The 17,230-nt window shown below is 41.8% G+C and overlaps 1 protein-coding gene across 1 annotated transcript in view; it reads left to right on the plus strand.

Annotated features, from left to right (window-relative positions):
• LOC121373619 (phospholipid-transporting ATPase ABCA3-like) overlaps window positions 1-17,230 on the plus strand; it is a 213,937-nt gene that overhangs the window by 158,716 nt on the left and 37,991 nt on the right. The window contains exons 7-12 of the mRNA XM_041500319.1: window positions 5,431-5,562; window positions 6,133-6,262; window positions 7,838-7,992; window positions 10,533-10,688; window positions 12,196-12,406; window positions 14,151-14,400. Coding sequence (XP_041356253.1) covers window positions 5,431-5,562; window positions 6,133-6,262; window positions 7,838-7,992; window positions 10,533-10,688; window positions 12,196-12,406; window positions 14,151-14,400 — 1,034 coding nt within the window. The remainder of the gene's footprint in view (window positions 1-5,430; window positions 5,563-6,132; window positions 6,263-7,837; window positions 7,993-10,532; window positions 10,689-12,195; window positions 12,407-14,150; window positions 14,401-17,230) is intronic.

A 17,230-nucleotide genomic window follows, 5' to 3' on the forward strand; every position in this document is an offset into this window, starting at 1 on the left:
GGTTGTACTTTCCTCTTACAGTAAGTGTTATAAGACCGGATGATGTCTTGTCTCCGTCATTATCACTGCTGTAAAAGTAGAGGAGGGACGTAGGCTCGGTTGTACTTTCCTCTTACAGTAAGTGTTATAAGACTGGATGATGTCTTGTCTCCGTCATTATCACTACTGTAAAAGTAGAGGAGGGACGTAGGCTCGGTTGTACTTTCCTCTTACAGTAAGTGTTATAAGACCGGATGATGTCTTGTCTCCGTCATTATCACTACTGTAAAAGTAGAGGAGGGACGTAGGCTCGGTTGTACTTTCCTTTTACAGTAAGTGTTATAAGACCGGATGTTTTCTTGTCTCCATTATTAACACTACTATAAAAGTAAGGGAGGGACATAGGCTCGGTTGTACTTTCCTCTTACAGTAAGTGTTATAAGACCGGATGATGTCTTGTCTCCATTATTAGCACTACTATAAAAGTAAGGGAGGGACGTAGGCTCGGTTGTACTTTCCTCTTACAGTAAGTGTTATAAGACTGGATGATGTCTTGTCTCCGTCATTATCACTACTGTAAAAGTAGAGGAGGGACGTAGGCTCGGTTGTACTTTCCTCTTACAGTAAGTATTATAAGACCGGATGTTGTCTTGTCTCCATTATTATCACTACTCTAAACGTAGGGTCGGGACATAGGCTCGGTGGTACTTTCTTCTTACAGTAAGTGTTATTAGACCAGATGATGTCTTGTCTCCGTCATTATCACTACTGTAAAAGTAGAGGAGGGGCGTAGGCTCGGTGGTACTTTCCTCTTACAGTAAGTGTTATAAGACCGGATGATGTCTTGTCTCCGTCATTATCACTACTGTAAAAGTAGAGGAGGGACGTAGGCTCGGTGGTACTTTCCTCTTACAGTAAGTGTTATAAGACCGGATGATGTCTTGTCTCCGTCATTATCACTACTGTAAAAGTAGAGGAGGGGCGTAGGCTCGGTGGTACTTTCCTCTTACAGTAAGTGTTATAAGACCGGATGATGTCTTGTCTCCGTCATTATCACTACTGTAAAAGTAGAGGAGGGACGTAGGCTCGGTGGTACTTTCTTCTTACAGTAAGTGTTATTAGACCGGATGTAGTCTTGTCTCCGTCATTATCACTACTGTAAAAGTAGAGGAGGGACGTAGGCTCGGTTGTACTTTCCTCTTACAGTAAGTGTTATAAGACCGGATGATGTCTTGTCTCCGTCATTATCACTACTGTAAAAGTAGAGGAGGGACGTAGGCTCGGTTGTACTTTCCTCTTACAGTAAGTGTTATAAGACCGGATGATGTCTTGTCTCCGTAATTATCACTACTGTAAAAGTAGAGGAGGGACGTAGGCTCGGTTGTACTTATCTCTTACAGTAAGTGTTATAAGACCGGATGATGTCTTGTCTCCGTCATTATCACTACTGTAAAAGTAGAGGAGGGACGTAGGCTCGGTTGTACTTTCCTCTTACAGTAAGTGTTATAAGACCGGATGATGTCTTGTCTCCGTCATTATCACTACTGTAAAAGTAGAGGAGGGACGTAGGCTCGGTTGTACTTTCCTCTTACAGTAAGTGTTATAAGACCGGATGATGTCTTGTCTCCGTCATTATCACTACTGTAAAAGTAGAGGAGGGACGTAGGCTCGGTTGTACTTTCCTCTTACAGTAAGTGTTATAAGACCGGATGATGTCTTGTCTCCGTCATTATCACTACTGTAAAAGTAGAGGAGGGACGTAGGCTCGGTTGTACTTTCCTTTTACAGTAAGTGTTATAAGACCGGATGTTTTCTTGTCTCCATTATTAACACTACTATAAAAGTAAGGGAGGGACATAGGCTCGGTTGTACTTTCCTCTTACAGTAAGTGTTATAAGACCGGATGATGTCTTGTCTCCATTATTAGCACTACTATAAAAGTAAGGGAGGGACGTAGGCTCGGTTGTACTTTCCTCTTACAGTAAGTGTTATAAGACTGGATGATGTCTTGTCTCCGTCATTATCACTACTGTAAAAGTAGAGGAGGGACGTAGGCTCGGTTGTACTTTCCTCTTACAGTAAGTATTATAAGACCGGATGTTGTCTTGTCTCCATTATTATCACTACTCTAAACGTAGGGTCGGGACATAGGCTCGGTGGTACTTTCTTCTTACAGTAAGTGTTATTAGACCAGATGATGTCTTGTCTCCGTCATTATCACTACTGTAAAAGTAGAGGAGGGGCGTAGGCTCGGTGGTACTTTCCTCTTACAGTAAGTGTTATAAGACCGGATGATGTCTTGTCTCCGTCATTATCACTACTGTAAAAGTAGAGGAGGGACGTAGGCTCGGTGGTACTTTCCTCTTACAGTAAGTGTTATAAGACCGGATGATGTCTTGTCTCCGTCATTATCACTACTGTAAAAGTAGAGGAGGGGCGTAGGCTCGGTGGTACTTTCCTCTTACAGTAAGTGTTATAAGACCGGATGATGTCTTGTCTCCGTCATTATCACTACTGTAAAAGTAGAGGAGGGACGTAGGCTCGGTTGTACTTTCCTCTTACAGTAAGTGTTATAAGACCGGATGATGTCTTGTCTCCGTCATTATCACTACTGTAAAAGTAGAGGAGGGACGTAGGCTCGGTTGTACTTTCCTCTTACAGTAAGTGTTATAAGACCGGATGATGTCTTGTCTCCGTCATTATCACTACTGTAAAAGTAGAGGAGGGACGTAGGCTCGGTTGTACTTTCCTCTTTCAGTAAGTGTTATAAGACCGGATGATGTCTTGTCTCCGTCATTATCACTACTGTAAAAGTAGAGGAGGGACGTAGGCTCGGTTGTACTTTCCTCTTACAGTAAGTGTTAAAAGACCGGATGATGTCTTGTCTCCGTCATTATCACTACTGTAAAAGTAGAGGAGGGACGTAGGCTCGGTTGTACTTTCCTCTTACAGTAAGTGTTAAAAGACCAGATGATGTCTTGTCTCTGTCATTATCACTACTGTAAAAGTAGAGGAGGGACGTAGGCTCGGTTGTACTTTCCTCTTACAGTAAGTGTTATAAGACCGGATGATGTCTTGTCTCCGTCATTATCACTACTGTAAAAGTAGAGGAGGGACGTAGGCTCGGTTGTACTTTCCTCTTACAGTACGTGTTATAAGACCGGATGTTGTCTTGTTTCCATTATTATCACTACTATAAAAGTAAGGGAGGGACGTAGGCTCGGTGGTACTTTCCTCTTACAGTAAGTGTTATAACACCGGATGTTGTCTTGTCTCCATTATTAGCACTACTATAAAAGTAGGGTCGGGACGTAGACTCGGTGGTAGTTTCCTCTTACAGTAAGTGTTATAAGACCGGATGTTGTCTTGGCTCCGTTATTATCACTACTATTATTGGACATAAGGCTGGTAGGTACATGGTTCGCAGCCCGGTACCGGCTCTCACCCAGAGCAAGTTTTAACGACTCAATAGATAGGTATAAGACCACTACTCCCTTTTCTCTCCCTCCTGTCTCTCCCTCTCTCTCTCTCTCTCTCTCTCTCTCTCTCTCTCTCTCTCTCTCTCTCTCTCTCTCTCTCTCTCTCTCTCTCTCTCAGACAAATCACTAACAAATAACCCACTCTCCTGGACATAATACCCAGATAGCTGAGATGTGTGCCCTGGACAGCGTGCTTGAACCCTAATTGGATAAAATCACGAAACTTAGTATACATGAATGAATGTAGTCCAGTGGGCTATTTCTCGTTTAATGGGAGAATGTAGCAGGTTTCCTCTCTCTAAAATTACCAAATGTTTGATATCCTATAACCAGTGATCAGTAAATCAATGTGCTCTAGTAGTGTCTCTAAATAAAACACACTTTTACTGTAATAATAGTGTAAATACATAACACGACCTTAAAGTGACATATCTACATCTTTTTAGATCTGTTTTTGACGATTGAAATCAGACATTACTTAATAACAGGTGTCGGATATGTCATCAGATGGAAATGTTTTATTTAACGATGCTCTCAACACATTTTTTATTTACGGTTACATGGCGTCGGACATATGGTTAAGCATCACATATATATTGAGAGAGGAAACCCGCTGTCACCACTTCACAGGCTACTCTTTTCGATTAGCCGCAAGATATCTTTTATATGCACCATCTCTTAGACAGGATAGCACATACCAGGGCCTTTAATAAACCTTTCGTGGTGCACGGCTGGAGCGAAAAATAGCTCAATGGGCCCACTGACGGGGATCGATCCCAAACCGACTGCGCATGAAGCGAGAGCTTTACCACTGGTCTACGTCCTGCCTCCAATATTTCATAAATGCTGCTTGCAGCTTTCATTATTTGCTGTTGATGTTTTTGTTGGTGATGGTTGAGTTGCAATCTAATTAAAATTAGCTCCACTGGCTAATTACTATTACATGTGGATCTAACAGCACCCCGTTGGAGCTCATGCCCGTTGGAGCTCATGCCCGGTTGACCTTTCATTCGACCGATCAAAACTTTACTTGCAAAATCATGCCAGTTATTTGAAAAGAATTTGAAAACATTCGGGATTATGCCGAGGGTATACGAAATGATTTGGGTGAATTACGAAGTATGCCGGAAATTAATTTCAATATAAAAGTTTATATAAAATTCGTTTAAAAAACCCCCAAAAAACCCTGTGTTGGTATAGCCATAACATCTGTTTATACTAGTATACAATCCATAGTTTATTACAGCACTTTTCTCCCTGTTTTTCCCTGTTGAAACAGACCAACAAGTTCGGCTATTGCATAAATAGTCTCGCCTGATATTTTTAGAATTTGTATGCTCCCGAATAACGCTATAAAAGGCTAAGTGTAATTGGTCGATATTTAAATTGTTTTTTATAGATGAAATGTCACCTGGACATGGGAGTCAACGCAATGCTGTTAGATCTACTGGTAGACGAGTAGAGCTAACTTTAATCAGATTGGTTAAAGTTGCTGTTGTTATTGATGTTATTGTTGTATGTTGCTGTTATTGGTGGTATATGGCGGGATTTAGCTCAGTCGGTTGAGTGCTCAATTGAGTTGTTTGCGGCGCAGGATCGAACCACCTCGCTGGATCCATTCATCTGATTGGGATTTTTCTCTCGTTCCAGCCAGTGTGCCACAACTTGACAAAGGTCGTGGCATGTGCTTTCCTGTCTGTGGGAAAGTGCATATAAAAGATCCCTTACTGCTAATCGAAAAGAGTAACCCATGAAGTGGCGACAGCGGGTTTCATATCCTCAATATCCGTGTGGTCCTTAACCATATGTCTGACGCCATATACAAAATGTAACAGGTTTCCTCTGATGACTACGAGTTAGAATTACCAAATGTTTGACATGCAATTGCCGATGATTAATTAATCAATGTGCTCCAATGGTGTCGTTAAACAAAACCTTTTTTCTTTTATTTATATTTTTTAACATTTTCCAGGTCACGTATTGGTGCAATATACACCCAAGCCACAAAATTGACCATGACGACTCAGACATGCATGACCCAAAATATTTTGAGAGTGAGCCAGCTGGGTTTACTCCTGGGATTGAGATACATCACCTGACCAAAGTGAGTTGAAGCATGGGCAGAGCTGACTGATCGATAGTCAACGGACAGACAGACAGACAGACAGACAGACAGATCAGTGCTGCAGCAAAATGGGATAAACTATCACAAATAAAATATCCTTTTTCTCTCTTACCATCTCCCTCTCTGTATATCTTTCTCTCTGTCCCTTACTTTCTTTCTCTGTTCTCTGTCTGTATCTGTATCTCTCTCTGAATCTGTATCTCACTCTGAATCCCGCTCTCTCTCTGTGTCCGTCTCTCTCTCTCTCTCTCTCTCTCTCTCTCTCTCTCTCTCTCTCTCTCTCTCTCTCTCTCTCTCTCTCTCTATATATATATATATATATCCCATCTAGCTCTATCTCTGTCTCTCTCTATATATATCCCTCTGTGTACAGTGTTTGTGTTTCTCAGCCTCTGTCTCTGTCTGTCTGTCTGTCTGTCTGTCTCTCTCTCTCTCTCTGTCTCTCTCTCTCTCTCTCTCTCTCTCTCTCTCTCTCTCTCTCTCTCTCTCTCTCTCTCTCTCTCTCTCTCTCTCTCTGTCCAAGGTGTATGATATAGTCTGTATTTACAGGTATTTGGATGGGGAAATGCAGCAAATAAAGCTGTAAATAATTTGAGCCTCAACGTGTACCGTGATCAAATCACTTCACTACTGGGACACAACGGCGCAGGAAAAACAACTACCATGTCTTTACTAACAGGTTAGCTAAATATCAAAGAAAAATACCATGTCTATACTAACAGGTTAGCTAAGTAACAAAGACAACCATCATGTCTGTACTAACAGGTTAGCTCAGTAACAAACACAACCCCTATGTCTGTACTAACAGGTTAGCTAAGTAACAAACACAACCATCATGCCTTTACTAACAGATCAGCTAAGTAACAAAGACAACCACTATATCTTTATTAACAGCTTAGCTAAGTAACAAAGATAACCATCATGTCTTTACCAACAGGTTAGGTAAGTAACAAACACAACCATGATGTCTTTACTAACATATTAGCTAAGTAACAAAGACAACCATCATGTCTGTACCAACAGGTTAGGTAAGTAACAAATAAACACAACCACTATATATTTACTAACAGGTTATCTAAGTAACAAAAAAACCCATCATGTTTGTACTAGCAGGTAAGCTAAGTAGCAAAACAACCATCATGTCTGTATTAACAAGGTAGCTAAGTAACAAAAACAACCACTATATCTTTACTAACATGTTAGGTAAGTAACAAAAGCAACCACTATATCTTTAGTAACAGATTAGCTAAGAAACAAAAAATCCATCATGTCTTTACTAACAGGTTAGCTAAGTAACAAAGACAACCACCATGTCTGTGCAAACAGGTTAGCTAAGTACCAAAAATAACCACCATGTCTGTGCAAACAGGTTAGCTAAGTAACAAACACGACCATCATGTCTTTACTAACAGGTTAGCTAAATATCAAAGACAACCACTATGTAATTACTAAACAGATAAATGTGTGACGGGAGGCGTGGTTGTCTCGTCATACGGAGAGGTTAATCCCATATAATGGAACCAAGTTTCCAGACGAAGTATTTTGTGTTATTTAATTAAACTTCTGTTAATCATAACATAAAAAGGTGGTATGTCATAAATACAGAACCACATACCAGTTGTTTTGTCATACCTGTTTATTGTCCAAAAGATTTATACCACTGGATGGCTATGCGCGGCATCGTGGTACAATATTCTTGCGCACTATAAACTCGTGCAATAAACAACATCGGAAAACAACTGCAGAGGCGGATCTGGGGTGGGGGGTCAGGCTCCTGCTCCCCTACATTTTGCGACAGTTAAAATTTTATTATATATTAATTTTCATTTTTTTTGTTTACAAACTTCCCCCAAAGTTTTCTGGATCCGCCACTGAACTAAGTGTTGTTATGTCTATTTATTACCCATATGATTAAAACTGTCTTGGTTCATATCAAAGTGATATGTTCAAGTGGGACGTAGCACTTCGACGTCATCAAAATTAGCCAACCACGATCTTACAGGAATATCAACCAGACGAGTTCAGTGATATAAATTAAGATAATGTATTAAAATAAGATATTAAACTGGCTACCATTGCGTATCATGTTTATGTCCTACGTGAAATACTTTTCACTGTTACCCGCTAAAGCTCGTGACAGTTTTGAACATTATTTCACTTGGGACATAAACATGATACGGAATAGAAGCTCGTTTAATATCCATTAAATATGAAACGATTTACACAGTATACTAGTAGTTGTTCAACGTGGCAGGCTTCTTAACGCCTACATCCGGCACGGCCATTGTTAATGGCTATGACATCAACAGCCAGATCAAGAAGATTCGCAACAGTCTAGGTCTGTGTCCGCAACACGACGTCCTCTTCGACAACCTCACCGTACTGGAACACCTCCAGTTCTTTGCGGCAGTAAGTTGCAGTAATAAAGGGGCGTTTATCATTATGTGATTAGTCTTAACGATTTGTCACATGCGATAGAATCGTACCGTGAGAGCACCTAAATCCGAACGACTTTAGTCTTATATGTAACAATTAGACCATGTCCTGTTTCTTATGACAAATCGTAAGCTCTCAGGCAATAAAATGACAGTAAAGTTCAACCGTTCATGTTTGTCACCTCTGGGTTTTTTGGTTTGCTTAGAAACATGTCAAAATGGCTGGATTTAATGGGTCCAACAAACCTATTATTATCCAGATGTAGTCAATAATGGTTTTGTCACATAATACCATCTGTAAATTGTCTACATTCATTATTTGTTTATTTCAGTGGAAATTTGTATGCACTTAAATTTCCCGCAATTTTTATATTTTTTTTTGTATGCACTTACATTTCCCACAATGTTTTTTTAAACTGACGTCATGGAATCTTATCACGTAGCGTCTATAACACACACACACACACACACACACACACACACACACACACACACACACACGCGCACGTGCACACACACGCACACAAACACACACACACACACACACACACACACACACACACACACACACACACACACACACACACACACACACAGACTAGAGGCAGATCCAGAAAATCCATTTCGGGGGCCTCCAATCACATGAGACGAAATGCCAGTGGTTTGGAGGGATCGTAAAAAAATGAAAATTAATATATAACAAAAAGGTAACTGTCACAAAATTTAGGGGGGCTCCGGGCTCCTGCCCTCCCCTAGATCCGCCTCTGCAGACACACGATTCGAGTCCCTAGGACAAATCGCATGCGACAAGTCGGTGCTACTAATCGCATAATGAGAGCAGGGCTTCTCTGATGTCTTTGTTTATCAATTCCTGTTGGTCATTCGGTAGTGGCTTTTGTTAATCAATTCCTGTTGGTCATTCGGTAGTGGCTTTTGTTTATCAATTCCTGTTGATCATTCGGTAGTGGCTTTTGTTTATCAATTCCTGTTGGTCATTCGGTATTGGCTTTTGTTTATCAATTCCTGTTGGTCATTTGGTAGATGCTTTTGTTTATGAATTCCTGTTGGTCATTCGGTAGTCGCTTTTGTTTATCAACTCCTGTTGATCATTCGGTAGTGGCTTTTGTTTATCATTTCCTGTTGATCATTCGGTTGTGGCTTTTGTTTATCAATTCCTGTTGGTCATTCAGTATTGGCTTTTGTTTATCAATTCCTGTTGAACATTCGGTAGATGCTTTTGTTTATCAATTCCTGTTGAACATTCGGTATTCGCTTTTGTTTATCAATTCCTGTTGAACATTCGGTAGATGCTTTTGTTTATCAATTCCTGTTGAACATTCGGTATTGGCTTTTGTTTATCAATTCTTGTTAAACATTCGGTAGTCGCTTTTGTTTATCAATTCCTGTTGAACATTCGGTAGTTGCTTTTGTTTATCAATTCCTGTTGAACATTCGGTAGTCGCTTTTGTTTATCAATTCCTGTTGAACATTTGGTAGTCGCTTTTGTTTATCAATTCCTGTTGAACATTCGGTAGTCGCTTTTGTTGGCTTGTTTTTCTTTCTTTCCTTCCTTTTTGTTCTTATTTTTCTTTCAACCCCCTCCCTTTTATTTCCTTTTACGATTTATTCCAGGCATGTTTGGAGGCATTTATGCAGAAGAGGGAAGTTTATAGGGGGATCGAACCATGCTCCTCCGGACCAAAAAATATTGAAAGAAAGAAAGAAAGAAAATAATTTGCTTCAGCAGAGAGGGGTTTCGACCTCCTGCACACTCCCCCCTGCACATTTCCCCGGCACAGTCCCCCTGCACCTACTCCCTACAAACGTGTCTGCTTTCTTTCCGTTTTCTACATTTCTTTCTTTCTTTCTTTCTTTGTTCTGTCTTTGTTTCTTTGTAGTTTTTTTTCTCTTTCTGTGTTCTTTCTGTGTTCTTTTTCTTTCTTTCTATATTTATTGCTTGAGTATCTTTAGGTCTTTGAATTATTAGTTTTCATATTTCATTTCTTTTTATTGTTTTCCTTTTTTTCCTTTTTCTTTCTTTGTCTACATATCTTTACCCCCCCCCCCCCCCCCCCCGCCCCCGTATTGTTTTATAGCATTGTTAATTTGTTTATGTGTTTATTTCTTTGTTATTTTGTTTTATTTCTTTCTTTTTATCATTTGTTTTATTATTCCTGGAACAGATCTAAGCAATTATTATTATTATTATTATTATTATTATTATTATTGTTAATTAGTTTTTCTGTTCATTCATTTTAAGGGTAAGTTATTGCAGAATTAATATTCATGTTAGTAGCATATGTATCAGAAACGTTGTAGATATTTGCTTTTGCCCAAACGTTCATTTCGCCTTCTACATGATGTGATTTGGTGGCATGCACCATTCTAAGTGGCATCTTAGTACATTCTAGTATGTAGTTGAAAGGCATGCCACAGAGTCAGGTGAAAACGTTCTGATTTGGTGGCATGCACCATTCTAAACGTTATCTTATTATTGTACATTAACGTATGTAGTTGAAAGGGATGCCAAGGAGACACGTGAAGGGTGCAGCGATGGCCATGGCTAACGAGGTAGGACTGGCATTTAAGAAGAATGATCTCTCGAAGAATCTTTCAGGTGGCATGAAGAGGAAGTTGTCAGTTGGGATTGCTCTTATTGCAGGATCTAAGGTAAAGTGCCGTCAAGTGGTGTGTGTGTGTGTTGTCTGTTTGTATTGACACATATTACAGGATCTAAGGTAATGTGCCATCAAGTGGTGCGTGTGCGTTGTCTGTTTGTATTGACTCTTATTACAGGATCTAAGGTAATGTGCCGTCAAGTGGTGCGTGTGCGTTGTCTGTTTGTATTGACTCTTATTACAGGATCCAAGGTAATGTGCCGTCAAGTGGTGCGTGTGCGTTGTCTGTTTGTATTGACTCTTATTACAGGAACTAAGGTAATGTGCCGTCAAGTGGTGCGTGTGCGTTGTCTGTTTGTATTGACTCTTATTACAGGATCTACGGTAATGTGCCTTCAAGTGGTGCGTGTGTGTTGTCTGTTTGTATTGACTCTTATTACAGGATCTAAGGTAATGTGCCGTCAAGTGGTGCGTGTTCGTTGTCTGTTTGTATTGACTCTTATTACAGGATCTACGGTAATGTGCCTTCAAGTGGTGCGTGTGCGTTGTCTGTATTGACTCTTATTATAGGATCTACGGTAATGTGCCGTCAAGTGGTGCGTGTGCGTTGTCTGTTTGTATTAACTCTTATTACAGGATCTAAGGTAATGTGCCGTCAAGTGGTGCGTGTGCGTTGTTTGTTTGTATTGCCTCTTATTACAGGATCCAAGGTAATGTGCCGTCAAGTGGTGCGTGTGCGTTGTATGTCTGTATTAACAAAAGTGGAATGAAAAGGTTGTCAGTATAGATTTCTCTTACTGAAGTACTGAAGCTACTGTATTTGTCTTTGATTAATGTGTGTATGTATGTATACACTCGCCTACACCAGTCTACCCGTCAGTGAGTGTAGGCATAGATGTAGGGAAAGAGAGTGAGACAGCATGTGTGTATATGTGTTTAAGAAACGAATTATAATTACAGGATCGGACAGAATGTTTTCTTAATTATGTGTGTGGGCACCTGTTTGTGTCTGTGTGTCTGTGTGTGTGTATGTATGCATGTGTATATGTGTGTGTGTATGTGTGTGTGCGTGTGTGTGCGTGTGTGTGTGCATGTGTGTGTGTGTACCTGTGTGTGTCTTTTGTGTGTTTGTGTCTTGTGTGTGTGTGTGTGTGTGTGTATGTGTGGGTTTTTTTGTGTGGATTCTGTTTGTATTATCAGATTTTGATTCTGAACAAACCGAAAACAGGGATGTGTGTTCGTGTGTTCGTGTGAATATGTGGATTCTGTTTGTGTCGCGTGTGTGTGTATGTGTGTTCTGTTTGTATTATTATCAGATTGTGATCCTGGACGAGCCCACGGCTGGGATGTGTATACATGTGTACGTGTGTGTATGTGTGTTCTGTTTGTATCATCAGATTGTGATCCTGGACGAGCCCATGGCTGGGATGTGTATACATGTGTACGTGTGTGTATGTGTGTTCTCTTGGTATTATCAGATTGTGATCCTGAACGAGCCCATGGCTGGGATGTGTATACATGTGTACGTTTGTGTATGTAGGTTCTGTTTGTATTGTCAGATTGTGATCCTGGACGAACCCACGGCTGGGATGGACCCGGCCGCCAGACGTCAGATCTGGACGATGCTGCAGAACAACAAGCGAGGCCGGACGATCATCCTGTCCACTCACTTCATGGATGAGGCGGACGTACTCGGCGACCGCATCGCCATCATGGCCAATGGCAACGTCATGTGCTGTGGAACGTCCATGTTCCTCAAAAAACTGTATGGTCAGTGACTGCTGAGATGTCTACTAATGTTACTACTACTGCTTTTAACGTCTACTGCTTCTGTTAGTGCTACTATTCCTACTGCTACTGCCCGTGGTGGTGCTTCTGCTATGTTCACTGCTAGTGTTGCCCTACAGCTACTTATGCTTGTGCTGATTTTGTTGTTGTTATTTTTGCTACTACTACCGCTGAAAGTCTATGGTTAGTGAGAATGCTGATATGCTACTGCTGCTACTTCTGCTACTGCTGCTACTTCTGCTACTGCTGCTGCTACTTCTGCTACTTCTGCTACTGTTGCTACTGCTGCTACTTCTGATACTGCTGCTACTTCTGATACTACTGCTGCTACTTCTGCTTCTTCTGCTACTGTTGCTACTGCTGCTCCTTCTGCTACTGCTGCTACTTCTGCTACTACTGCTGCTGCTCCTTCTGCTACTGCTGCTACTTCTGCTACTGATGCTGCTGCTTCTTCTGCTACTGCTGCTACTTCTGATACTGCTGCTACTTCTGCTACTACTGCTGCTCCTTCTGCTACTGCTGCTACTTCTGCTACTGTTGCTACTGATGCTACTTCTGATACTGCTGCTACTTCTGATACTACTTCTGCTGCTACTTCTGCTACTGCTGCTACTTCTGATACTACTGCTACTGCTACTGCTACTTCTGCTGCTATTTCTGCTACTGCTGCTACTTCTGCTACTGCTGGTGCTGCTCCTTCTGCTACTGCTGCTACTACTGCTGCAGCTCCTTCTGCTACTGATGCTACTTCTGATACTGCTGCTACTTCTGCTACTACTGCCGCTGCTCCTTCTGCTACTGCTGCTACTTCTTCTGATACTGCTGCTACTTCTGATACTGCTGCTACTACTGCTGCTTCTCCTTCTGCTACTGCTGCTACTTCTGTTACTGCTGCTACTGCTGCTACTTCTGCTTGCTACTGCTGCTGCTACTTCTGATACTGCTGCTACTACTTCTGATACTGCTGCTGCTACTGCTGATACGTCTGCTTTCTACTTTTGCTGCTTCTGCTACTGCTGCTGCTACTACTTCTGATACTGCTGCTGCTACTGCTGCTACTTCTGCTTGCTACTTCTGCTGCTACTGCTACTGCTGCTGATACTACTTCTGATACTGCAGCTGCTACTGCTGCTACGTCTGCTTGCTAATTCTGCTACTTCTGCTTGCTACTGCTGCTACCTCTGCTGCTACCTCTGCTGCTACTGCTGCTACTGCTGCTACCTCTGCTGCTACCTCTGCTGCTACTGCTGCTACTGCTGCTACTGCTGCTACCTCTGCTGCTACCTCTGCTGCTACTGCTGCTACTGATACTACTGCTGCTGCTACTGCTGCTATTTCTGCTACTTCTGCTGCTACTGCTGCTACTTCTGTTACTACTGCTACCTCTGCTTGCTACTTGCTACTGATGATGCTACAGCTGCTACTTCTTGATACTTCATGGTACTTCTGCTGCTACTGCTGCTACATCTTGCTACTTCTGCTGCTACTCCAGGTTGTGATAATATGCTGATGTTCATTGTTCTCCCAGGAACTGTTTATCACATAATTGCAGAAACATATTCTGGAGAAAAACTGCTATTGCTACTAGTGTTATTCCTATTATACTGTTACTACAATAATAATAATAATAATAATAATAATAGCAGCATTACTAATATTAGTACAAATACGACTAATAATAAAGGCTGTGCAGGTTGTGATATGATGATGATTGTTGTTCTCCTAGGAACTGGTTATCACATGATTGTGGAGAAGGATTCCAACTGCAATGTCCACGAGTTGACCAAAGCGATCGAGAAGATCATCCCGCAGGTGATACTGGAGAGCGAGATCAGTGCCGAGCTGACCTACCTGTTGCCCATGAACCAGTCGCACCTGTTCGTGAGCCTCTTCAACCACGTGGAAGAACACAAGGCAGAGCTGGGCGTGGCTACGTTCGGCGCCACGGCAACCACGATGGAGGAGGTCTTCATGAAGTACGTACATGTAATCGTTATGTGTGCGCCAAGCGTTAGTCTAGGGACCAAATGAACAAAGTGATGTGACTTCATGGGGCAGGTACACTTAATCGTTATGTGTGCGTGAAGCATTAGTCTAGGGACCAAATGAACAAAGTTATGTGACTTCATGGGGTACGTACACTTAATTGTTATGTGTGCGTGAAGCATTAGTCTAGGGACCAAATGAACAAAGTGATGTGACTTCATGAAATATGTACACTTAATCGTTATGTGTGCGTGAAGCATTAGTCTAGGGACCAAAAGAACAAAGTGATGCGACTTCATGGGGTACGTACACTTAATCGGTATATGTGCCAAGCATTAGTCTAGGCACCAGATGAACAAAGTGATGTGACTTCATGGGGCAGGTACACTTAATCGTTACGTGTGCGCCAAGCATTAGTCTAGGCACCAAATGAACAAAGTGATGTGACTTCATGAAACATATACACTTAATCGTTATGTGTGCGCCAAGCGTTAGTCTAAACACAAAATGAACAAAGTGATGTGACTTCATGACCTACGTCAAGGGCGGACATAGCCCAGCGGTAAAACACTAGGATCGATCCACGCTTGTGGGCAAATTGGGGTATTTATCATTCTAGCCAATGCATCACGACTGCTATATCAAAGGCAGTGGTATGTGCATATAAAAAATCTACTAATGACAAAATTATAGCGGGTTTCCTCTCTAAGACAAAGTATAAAAATTACCACATGTTTGACATCCAATAGCCGATGATTAATAAATCTATGTGCTCTAGTGGTGTCATTAAATAAAACAAATTTTAACTTTAACTTCATGAAGAACGTACACTTAATCGTTAGGTGTGTGCCAAACATTAGTCTAGGCACCAAATGAACAAAGTGGACGGTCGCGTCGATGTTAGTCAGTTGGTGTTCGCGGGGAACAGATGTGACAGTCGCGTCAAATCTCCGGTACTAGGTACAGATCCCAGTCGAGGCATGGGTGAGTGCTCCGCAAGGCTCAATGGGTAGGTGTAAACCACTTGTACCGACCAGTGATCCATAACTGGTTCAACAAAGGCCATGGTTTGTGATATCCTGCCTGTGGGAAGCGCAAATAAAAGATCCCTTGCTGCTAATCGGAAAGCGTAGCCCATGTAGTGACGACAGCGGGTTGCCTCTCAAAATCTGTGTGGTCCGTAAGCATATGTCTGACACCATATAACCGTAAATAAAATGTGTTCAGTGCGTCGTTAAATAAAACATTTCTTCTTTTTTTTCATGTACAATTATTCTTGTCACACACGTACCGATTAACACTGACTCGACGGTCTCATAAGCGTTAATCGGTAGCTCTCTCTCTCTCTCTCTCTCTCTCTCTCTCTCTCTCTCTCTCTCTCTCTCTCTCTCTCTCTCTCTGTGTGTCTGTGTGTGTGTCTGTATGTGTGTGTGTGTCTGACGCCATATAACCGTAAATAAAATGTGTTGAGTGCGTCGTTAAATAAAACATTTCTTTCTTTCTTTCATGTACAACTATGCTTGTCACATACATACCGATTAATACCGACTCGACGGTCTCATAAGCCTTAATCGGTAGCTCTCTCTCTCTCTCTCTCTCTCTCTCTCTCTCTCTCTCTCTCTCCTCTCTCTCTCTCTCTCTCTCTCTCTCTCTCTCTCTCTCTCTCTCTCTCTGTGTGTCTCTCATTGACGCTCCAATGGCCGATTATAATCAAACATTGATCGGTTGTTCTCTACTGATGTGATGATCGATTATAGAAATCCATAATCGATCTTGTAGGATAGTGTTATCCATAATTATTCCTCTAGTTTAGATGATGAAATTGATGCAGATATGTTGGGATTGGTGTTCTAAGTGGTTTTTGATATGGATAATATCAATGAAGTCTTTGTTAATTTGTGTATGCCGAGAATACCGAAATTTATATATATATATTGTAACGGGGCGCCCTGCCTAAACACGAAGGTTATGGTTTCGTTATGGTTTCTTCGGGTAGAGAGCCCTTTAGCCCGTGTGTCTCCGGTAGACGAACTACAAGTCCTCATCTTGATTAGAAGTACAGCACAAACAAGCACTACCGTCCAAGGATAATCAGCAGGAAATGGATCGGTAGCGGTCTGCAACTCCCTAGGTACATCTATATTGTGAACATCAGCATCCAACCTGATAGTCAGAAGTCCCTATTTCTGTACTTCCTATCTGGTCTGCTCACAGTGTCACCAAAATGATGTAGCGTACAGGATCGCAAACGTCACATAGACAGACTTCTTGGGATTCATCACTAAGTATCCCTATCTATTAGGTAGTTTGCTAAAATTCCTTTTACTTGTATTCACACTGCGCTCCTATGCACCGTGCATCCTTTTGCGCCCTTTTTGTGCCGTGCGCTCTTTTACTCTTTCATGTACAACTATGCTTGTCACATACATACCGATTAACACCGACTCGACGGTCTCATAAGCCTTAATCGGTAGCTCTCTCTCTCTCTCTCTCTCTCTCTCTCTCTCTCTCTCTCTCTCTCTCTCTCTCTCTCTCTCTCTCTCTCTCTCTCTCTCTCTCTCTCTCTCTCTCTCTCTCTGTGTGTGTGTGTGTGTGTGTGTGTGTGTTCCGGGTAAATATGCGACAGTAACGTTTAAACTCCAGTGTTGCCCTGAGCAGAATGTCACGTCGGCTGGTGTATGCCGGTGCACATTTTCAGACTACTGCTGACGGGGAAATCGGTAAGTGTGTGATGGGAGAAGATGTGACAGAATCGTGTCAACTCTGCTGCTGTGCCCAGATTAAACGCCGCGTCGGGTAGTGTGTGCAGGTGCACATCTC

The sequence above is a fragment of the Gigantopelta aegis genome, chromosome 5 (assembly GCF_016097555.1).
Source record: "Gigantopelta aegis isolate Gae_Host chromosome 5, Gae_host_genome, whole genome shotgun sequence".
NCBI classification, from domain to species: domain Eukaryota; kingdom Metazoa; phylum Mollusca; class Gastropoda; order Neomphalida; family Peltospiridae; genus Gigantopelta; species Gigantopelta aegis.